This window comes from Simochromis diagramma, unplaced genomic scaffold, assembly GCF_900408965.1.
Source record: "Simochromis diagramma unplaced genomic scaffold, fSimDia1.1 OVJJ01000816.1, whole genome shotgun sequence".
NCBI classification, from domain to species: domain Eukaryota; kingdom Metazoa; phylum Chordata; class Actinopteri; order Cichliformes; family Cichlidae; genus Simochromis; species Simochromis diagramma.
Genome location: NW_024386908.1, coordinates 1654728 through 1664436, shown reverse-complemented (window position 1 = coordinate 1664436; position 9709 = coordinate 1654728). Strand labels below are relative to the sequence as shown.

At 38.4% G+C, this 9709-nt stretch overlaps 1 protein-coding gene and 1 long non-coding RNA gene across 3 annotated transcripts; both read right to left on the bottom strand.

The window, feature by feature from the left end:
- Positions 1-457: 457 nt before the first annotated feature.
- Positions 458-996, bottom strand: LOC120735680. Its single transcript, XR_005696332.1, has 2 exons — positions 844-996; positions 458-496 (listed from the first exon to the last, which is right to left on the bottom strand). It is a non-coding gene; the product is annotated as an uncharacterized LOC120735680 (long non-coding RNA).
- A 522-nt stretch (positions 997-1518) lies between these two features.
- LOC120735676 (putative C-type lectin domain family 20 member A) lies at positions 1519-9409 on the bottom strand. 2 transcript variants are annotated; one of them, XM_040035210.1, is made up of 5 exons: positions 5638-9408; positions 5121-5161; positions 4515-4901; positions 3458-3808; positions 1519-3238 (listed from the first exon to the last, which is right to left on the bottom strand). In XM_040035210.1, the coding sequence occupies exons 2-5, from the start codon at positions 5152-5154 to the stop codon at positions 2895-2897; spliced, it is 1116 nt and encodes a 371-aa protein (XP_039891144.1). In that variant the 5' UTR covers positions 5155-5161; positions 5638-9408; the 3' UTR covers positions 1519-2894. The 2 variants fall into 2 exon arrangements, with proteins under 2 accessions (XP_039891144.1, XP_039891145.1); XM_040035211.1 differs by having other exon boundaries at positions 5121-9409.
- Between the last annotated feature and the right edge of the window lie 300 nt (positions 9410-9709).

Sequence of the window (9709 nt, the reverse complement as noted above, 5' to 3'; positions counted from 1 at the left end):
CTGTAAAGAGGCGGTGTGTATTATGGTTAATGTACATAGCCTCTGAGAGTGTATGACATTGGGAGAGCATGGTATGTATCTTTTTACCTAATGCAGCATTGATGGATCCAGCCTCTTCATCTCCCTCTGGACCCAATCATCGTCTGGATTGGCACACACAGGTTTGGACTTCTTTTTCATCTGAAACCTACATATGTGAGTATCATTATTTAAAGTCCTCAAGCTCATTTTAGAAGCTCACACACTTCATTAAATGTCGATCATGCACTTCCTAAATTGGGTTTTTCTTTTTCCGTCAGTCTGTGCTTATTAATTATGCTGGAATTTGACAGTGCAGGAAAACAAAACCAGTCAGAAGTGAAGGATCTTACACTGTATACTCACAAAACAGCTGTCATGTTGCAGACAGTGTTCGGTTCCTGCATAGTGTAACCGACGATGTTTCTCTTCTTTTTTATGTCGTTAACATAGCCGAGGCAGCACTTGCCATACGAGCCTGGAGAGAAAGTTAGAGAGTAACGGAGAAATAAACCACCCCGCTTGGAAATGTTGTGGATGTCTGCCAGTCAGTGCTGTCCAGTATTATCCCCACATCCCCTCACTAAAAAAAAACAACAGGTGTTCAGAAACAAAGACAAAGGAATGAGGCTTCAGGAACTGTGGTTAACCCAAGATGTGGCATAAAAAAACCCACCAAAAGATGGGTGCATATTTTTAGTCAGATTTTTAGAAGATACTGTGAAGAGCTGCATGGTTACATTTCTGTGAATTCTGTTAAAAGTAGATATTTAAGTGGAAATGTCACAGTTCAGTTCTGCATCCAGTCCATTCTGTTTGACTTACCTTGTGCCAGACTCAGGTACGTGCAGATGAAGAGAAGAATGAAAACAAAAGCATGAAACTTCATCGCTGCTGCTGTTGTTCTTGTTGTTTTGCTCATTGCACAGAAACACTAAGAGATTAAATAAAAGAGCAAAGTCAAACAGAAAGGTGGAGGCAGAATAAATCACACCCACTGCTTTACAGATGTTGGGCAAATATACAGTTTTTTCCAAAGCAAATCCCTCCCTCTGTGCTCTTTCATAAGAGCACAGTGGGAGGGATTTGTTCTCATTTCTTTAGTTCAATCTAAAAAACATCCCAAAGGTGCCCTCAACAAATTTGATTCAAGCTACAACGACTACAGCAGATACAAAGTAACTGAAGGTCACGTCATTAAGAAATCAGAGAAAACATCCGTCAATGATTTGGCACAGGAACCAGGATGTGTATATTAATGATGACCAAGAGTGTGATACTGAGTTCAGTATGTAGCCCACTATATTGTGCTAAATAAATCATTTTTTGGGAAATCAAAAAATATGCTAAATATTGTACTGTACTAAATGAAAAATGATCACCTGTGAATAAAAATATACACAAAATGTATAATTTGTGTTGACCATCATGTCTGGTTCTGAAGAACCAACATGCTGGTTTAAAGCTTATAAAAATTGCACAAACTCTTTTTGCCTCAGCTGCTGCGTTTCCATTTTTATTTGTAAATTTTTCACTACATCACTGCATCCATTTTCCATTTTCCAAGCAGAATGTAAAGAAATGAGGGGTGGTTCTACACTGTCGCACAGACCATATGGGAAATGTGAACATGTTTAATTGCTGTGGAATTGTTGGCTCATGTGAACCATCTAGTGTTCTCTTAATTACTAAAAAAAATCCTGAACAATACACACTTTTTTACTGACACGAATGATAAAAATATTTAATGTTTAATATTTTTTTTAATAATTTCATTATCAGTTATACCAGTGTTCCCAGTTCACAGGAAAATCTGACAACATTGTTAAACAGGGTCAGAAAAATAAAAATAAACATTTTACTTAAGTCCTTAAATTTAAATAATTATATATAAACATTGCATTTGGGGGGGTTGAGACAGTTATTTACATATTAGATATTATAAGCTTATAATTGCTGTATACACTATGAAGCCATCACCTTATGTTATCTAACAGGTGAAGAGTTATTGAGCTAGAACAGGTTCCTATTTTGTAACAAATATGTGACAGAATACAAAGAAATAAACTTCAAAAGAAGAATAAAAACAAAGAAATGCTATCGTTGTTATGTGTCGCTTGTTTCTAGCCTGGAAACAGAGAAAACGTACTTTTAACAGTGTTTTTAGGCTGTGATTGTAACTCTTGTTTTTCTTTCTCCGTTGCTGCAGTCGGTCTCTGTCTCATTGGTCCAGTTCTCATAGCAGACAAAGCCGGTCATTGACCCAGAGCCACAGATCAAGAGCACAGCTGTAGCACAGTCCCAGGCAGACGTGGGCTGTGTTGGTGTTCTTGGCTGCCTCCTTCACCAGTTCCTGCTGTTCCAGGTTTGTGATGGAGACCAGGTCAAACATGCACTCTGCATTATTTTAAGGCCTCATGCTATTATTTTTCTTTCTTTAATCAAAGGTTTTTGTTTCTCTTTGTATGTTGTTTTTTTTTAAATAAAAAATTGTTACTTGCTCGGGATAAGTATTACTATAAATCTTGTATCTTTGTCAGATTATGGAAAGTTTATATAAGCATACAAATGCTGTGGTATATTTTACTCTACAGTACGTATCGCTTTTAAACTTATTTAGGAATAAAGCATTCTACAGTTTGAAAAATAAAAAACAGCTTCTAACACATTAGCTTTGAGGACCAAATGTTGCCTTGGTCCCTGATGTATCCCACCCACTAACAGGCTCTATGATGAAGAGATAATCAGTGTAATTCACCTTACATGTCCGGGGTCATAATTTTATGCCTGATCAACTTAAATGATTGTTATGTGTCATCTGTTTCTAGTATTGGCACATTTTTAACCCATGGCTGCTACACTGCTTTTAAAACCAGTCACAGAGAACAGATGAAGTTAAACTTCTCTTCATCATCTTTCTTGAACCATTTATGTTCTCCTCCTGTCTCCATGGCTACAGCCAGGTTGCAATGTCCAGTGTCTGTCTCATTGGCCCAGTTCTGATAGCAGGCAAGCTGGTCATTGACCCAGAACCACAGATCGAGAGCGCAGCTGTAGCGCAGTCCCAGCCAGACATACGGAGTGGTGGCATTCTTGGCTTTCTCCTTCACCAGTTCTTGCTGTTCACTGCTTGTGATGGAGACCAGGCCATCATGGTGCTTTCTGCAGTAAATTAAGGCGTCGTCCCAATTTTTGCTTTCATTGATCAGGATCCATTTTTCTGTAATGAAAGAACACATGATGTTCGTTTATAAGAACAGAAGAAAACTCCATAGTAGTTTGTGTTATTTAGCTTGATGATGAAACTTATACCAGTGTTCCTCATGTACACTTCTTTCAGTGAGAATAAGAAAGATTAAAAAATTATTTTAACATTTATTCCTTCAGTAAGAAAACTGACAGAAACCAGATGTAAAAGCTGAATCTTTGCAAATCTCACCATCATAGCAGAAGAAAGGTTTTGTGTTGTTACAATCATCAGCGCTCCATTTTCCTTCTTTGTTTAATGCAATCATCGCACACTTCCTGGTGCCGCTGTCAGTTTTAGACAGCTCTACAGGCAACTCATCGACACTTTCCCAGTGTCTGTAAGAAGAATTACTCCCATCTGACCACCTCCAGGTGTCTCTGAACAGGCCGATCCATGATGGTGGTTTACGAGATAATTTACTGACTGCTTCCTTTAACTGTTCTGCTCCACTGGCCAGGTCTGTGTGGTGCTGTCTGCAGTAGCTCTGAGCCTCACGCCACTTTTTTTGTGTGTCAATCAAATGGAGTGATTTGTTTTGTTCTGTGGAATAAAGAGAAAAAAGTGTCACAAGAAATGCACATTTTTTGATCTCAGACAATAGTTTTTTTTTCATGAAAACTGGAAAATATTAACCTGGAATACTGAAAATTGTGATCCTTTCATTGTGCTGTATTGTAACAATAAGATCAATAATTAATGACTAGCTCAATAATTCATACTGCATGTCGAAACAACCCACTAACAAAAAATGCGACTTAAAACAAAGTCCAAAGCTGAAGTATGATTGTAAAAATACTTTCATGTTTTACTCTCTGTAGCAACGTTAGGGGAATACCCACTGCTGTGACATCATGCTCAGGATGTCTTTGCTCTGTGTGGCAGAGAAACAGTTCTCTGAAGTTTTATTCTTTCCCAGTTAAATTTACACAATTTATTTCCTTTCCTTTTCATAGTCTTTTATTTTAGGTCACGAGCAGTTGTCTAAGCATTTCACTGCATATCGTACTGTGTATGACTGTGAATGTGACAAATAAAATTTGAATTTGAATTTGATGTTATTTTGTGTAATACCATTTGGCACCACAAGATGGTGCAGTAAATCAATGAAACATACAGTCTGCTCTGCTCTAAAAAAAAAAGCAGTGCTTCTTTTCATATTCATTAGAGGTGAATTATATTTAAATATGAACAGTTATTTAATTAATTAATTAATTAATTAATTAATAAATGATTGCCTTATTCTCACCATTATAGCAGACAAAAGTGTGATTGTTAGAACAGCCAACATCCACCAGCCCATCAGGGCTTTTAATCCGTCCACAGTTCTCAAGATGTTCAGGTTTATCATTAGGTTCCCCTACTTTCCATTTCATCTCTTTATCATGGAACTCCACTCCTGGCAGAGACCAGTGCCACATCCTGTTTTCTCTTCCTGAGATGCTGTACAGCCCAATCCAGGCGTTTGCTTGATTCTCTGTAGAATCTATGTACAGAGTCTCCCTATATGTCACGTCAGGCACTGTGGCCAGGTCTTTATATCCTTCTCTACAGTAGCTCTGAGCTTCGTCCCATGTTTTAGGCTCTTTAATAAAATAGTACTTATAGCGCTGGCATGAAAACAAGGAACACTGACCTAAAAAGAAAAAAACAAATATACACCTTAATAAATGTATAAACATAATGATGTCAGAGAAGTCGTTAAGAAAGTTAAATCAGGAGGGAAGACATCACATAAAGAAAGCAACACATGCCTAAAACGAGCAGTTTCAGTGCTTTTAGTGATTACACAGTAACAGTGCACTAATCTGAAGTGAATTATTTTGTAGTTTTTCCAGTAAAATTATCTACTTACCCATTAGAATGAGCAGAAAAGGTCTCCAGTGCATCTTTGCTCTGTTTGATAGACCCAGTATTTCAGTGTGTGGTTAGTTTTTTTAAAATTGTTGTTGTTTTTAGAAGTGGAGAAAAGACAATTGTCAAAGTTAATATGGTTTCACTGCTTTGTCTAAGAAAGCTCAATAGAAGGATGGATAGAAATAACAAAGGACAGAAATGTGCAGATGATAAAAATTCAACTAAACAAGGAAAATAAACAAGAAGCTGAGACTTTTTGTTTTGTTTTGCAATTTCACAGCTTGGAACAGCCGTTTTAACACAAACTGTTTTACTGCAGGACTATTTTATCACTGCCTTGTATTGCTATTTTTGTTTCTGTCATTATAGCCACCCCCTGTGACAGCAAACAAGAATAAAACATGGGCTCTACATTTAATATGTGAAAATACATTAATATCAATCTCTAAAGAAATACATTTTAACCTCTATTCTGAGCCAATAATGTCAAATTACACTACAAAGTTTCTACTTACGTCAGGTTGTTCCTCTGTCCCTGCTTCACTCTGATCTGTTCTTATTCTGGGTCATTGAATGAAACATTCAGCTCTAACAAGAGGATTCTGTATTATGTATTTGAACATTCAAAACAGAAGTCAGTCATTCACAGTCTAATCTAGATGAAGCCATGGAAAACAGGAAAGACGACAGGCATCTTAAACATCTTAAATTCAAAACCGGACCAGGAAATGTGCAGCTATTGCACATTTAAAAAACAACAACATTTCAATAAATTCAAATTATCTGTCACCATAATGCCTTTCATCCACTTTGAAGGTGAGATTCATATCATATGGTTATTTATAGCTACTCTAAAGATGCAGCATTTGACATCTGCTTTCTATCGGTGTACTTTCTGAAGATGAACTGAAACTTTTATTCCCACGAATCCCTTTTTTCCTATTTAAAAAGCACACACAGCTGGTGGATGTCAGCCACGTGAGCCAGTGATAATGCTCAAGTGTATGACTATCTGTGATGTGTCAAATTCTAGTAGATTTATACCAAAGTTTGCAGTGATCAGTAAATGCAATTGTGGTGGAGGTGTGGTCCCTGGATCAGCTGCAGGGGACGGTTGGTGGGTCAGGTGGGGATGATTTGTGATGAGGTTTTCCCCTTTTTCAGTGATGTCGCAGACCGGAGATGGAGGAGGAGGGTGCAGCTGACTGCAGAACTGGCTGCCGTGGGTGCTGAGAGTGAAAGTGTCCCTGAGCGATTAATAAACCCATAAAGGTGAACACGGGGTGCTGGCTCCCAGTCCTTTACAGTTGTTTACAAATCATTTTTATAGCAAATGAAAAAGAAACCAAGTGTTTGTTCCATCACTTACCTTGAATAAGAGGGACAGGAGACCAGCCACAAAGGCTGGCACATCCCACATCGATGGAGACAACACTGAATGTCACACCGCTCAGAGAAAAACACTGAAACATGACTGTAGAAAAATGTGGTCCACACCGAACAGTCATTAAAAACATACGAACAGAATTATATTAAGGTTTGTAACTTCATCATGCACATATTGTTATTAGACTTTGTTGGTTCTCGCTGGATGAAACTGGATGCAAAGAAGATTAAAACCTCGTAGTGACTGGTTGGGTCGCTGCAGTTTTTCATGTTGATCTGCAAACACAAAGTGTCACAAGGAAAAACACTCATTCTTATCAATGTTATATAGATCAATATTTAAGTATAATTTCCCAATAATACACATCTTATGTGTAGTGAGGTGTTTTATACTAGTGTGGTCATCCTGTAATAAATATCTAACAGTGTTCAAAGAAGTAAACGGAGAATAAACACAAAAGAAAAGTTATTATTGTTTGTAGCCTGGACGATGCAACAATATTGTATTTTTCCAGACTTGCTAGAAATAAAAGGTCTATCACTGGTAAGCCTGTCAGAAAGAATAGATGAAGTTTAACTCTTCATCTGTTTTCTTGGACCACTCGTCTTCTCCTGCTTGCTTCTACAGACATGTCAAACTGTCCAGTCTCTGTCTCATTGGCCCAGTTCTCATAGCAGAGAAGCTGATCATTGACCCAGAACCAGAGATCAAGAGCACAGCTGTAGCACAGTCCCAGCCAGATGTGTTGGTGTTCTTGGCTGCCTCCTTCACCAGTTCCTGCTGTTCCATGTTCATGATGGAGACCAGGTCAAAGGTGCACTCTGCAGTAATTTCAGGCCGTTATTTGCTTTCTTTGATCAGGATCAACATTTTTGCCATGAGTAAACACAGATGTTTGGTTGAATCTGAGGACATCGGGCTTCAGTAAGAACGACATTAAAATGTGAGGCGAAACAAAACAGGGCAAAAAAAACAAACAGAAGAAAAAGTACGAGTTAGGCTTTACGTTTTGACTTTAACATTTTCCCCGTATCATCTTTACTTTTCTTACTTTACTTCATTGCTTTGCTTGCTTCATTTCAATATGGCATCTTACTTAAAATTCTAAAATTAATTAAGTAAGAATGCTGACAAAGACCTTATTTAGAAATCGCACCATCATAGCAAAAGAAAGGTTTTGTGTTGTTACAATCATCAGCGCTCCATTTTCCTTCTTTGTTTAATGCAGTCATTGCACATTTCGTAGTGCCACTGTCAGTTTTGGACAGCTCTTCTTCAACTCGTGCACACTTTCCCAGTGTCTGTAAGAACAGTCACTCCCATGCGACCGCCTCTGGGTGTTTTTGAATGATAACTAATAAGTAAAAAGTTATATCAGAACTAAGAGAGTGAAAATGGTGAGTGAAGAGAAAATACTCAAGTAAAACCCTCAGCAGCTTAAACCTGTTGCAGTGTAGCTGGAAGCAGCTCTCCAAACTGGGAGCTGGAACGGCAAGGGCGGGGTAAGTGGTCAGATTAGATCAGATTGGTGATCTAATTGATCACCAATCTGATCCAAGAGGTGCTGTGATGCAAAGAACTGCCGAGTACAAACCAGCTTCAGGATGAAGGAGTGCATTGCCAGAGGATGGAGGTGGCAGACAACAGGACGGCTGAGGGAAGGAAAACAAAGGCTGAATAAATGTTTCTATGAACAAAACCTTCTTTCTGTGAAACTCTGTGGTGGCCAGCACTAACTGTGGTTAGCTGAAGACTTGGCAAAGAGTCGTGGTGAGCACTGCTCATCAGTACTGGCAGCTTAGTTGCCAGCAGGTGTGGAGACACGCAGGAATGCAGTGACTCCACCCAGGGGTGGAAATGGTGACTCTGTGGAAAAACCCAAGCACTCACCCGGACCATGACAATTTCATGTTAGCACTACTGGCACCACTTTCTCTGGTTTATAAAATATAGTCTATTTCGAGGAAGAACAGTAAAGAAAGCATGGAAATGTACAGACTTTACTATTGTTACTTCAAGTTTTAGGAATATCTGCCTCCATTCACTGTAAAACAAACAAACAAACAAACAAATAAAAAAGACTTCAAATAAACATTTTTATAAAAGAAAATGGTAAAAACATTCAAACCTGGACATTGGTCTCCATTCATCTTTGATTGTCTCCCCTTTGTGAGCTAAGGAAGAATTTACTGCTGGAACAGGAGGACTGTAATCTGCATTTGAATATTAACAAAATAAGTCTGAATTCCATTACATCCTTCAACATCTAATTTACATAATGTCATGTAAGCAGAAGAGACAAGAGGCCAAACAGACGCTCTACTGCTCCTCAATCCAAACTGCTCAACCCGACTCTGTTCCTCTGATATACTTCTTCCTAATCCTGTCCTTTCTGGTCACTCTCAGCAAACATCTCAACATCTTGAGCTCTGCCTCCTTCAGGTTTGGCTCCTGTCTTTCTGTCAGTACCACTGTCTCCACCGTCCTTCTGTGGAGTGCACATTTTCAAGCCTCAACGCTTTTTAAGTGTTTTGACTACCACCATGCTGGTTTTGCTGGAGCCATAGAGTACTGCATTTGTTGAGGGTAGAGTGTTAAGCTATCAGCTAATGCTTTGTTATTATGAAGCTACATCCACTATCTGTACAAGTGCATCAGAAACAGACAATAAAATACAGTATAAGCCACCAAATCTCAAGAAAAAACTTTTTGGATCATCTGTATCATTCAGCGAGCTAAACATAGTGAACAGTCTCAGGTTCTGTGAGCTGAGGTGAGGTCCACACACAGGTCAGCTATAGCCACCACTAGGAAAACAGACAGGGCTGTGCCCCCCCCCCCACACCCTCTAGCAGATCATTACATGAAGGAACCTTTTAAAAACAAACACGTCCATGCTCACAGGTGTACACACAGGTGATCACACCCACAAACTACACCCACTACGAAAACACAAGAAACACAAGAAACACAATCATAAAATCAAAACAGGAACCAAGACTCAAAAATATTAGTTCTTTATTTCTCAAAATTCTATTTAAGATACCATTTTGTATAAAATCCTGTGAAAGTTATTATCACCAAAATTAAATTGACTAAATAAATAAACTTGCTTTTTAAATCTAGTAAAGGAGTAAGGTATACTGCCAGTGAGAAGCAAGTGTCCAAAGTTTTTATCAGTTACATGAAATTGAAAAACT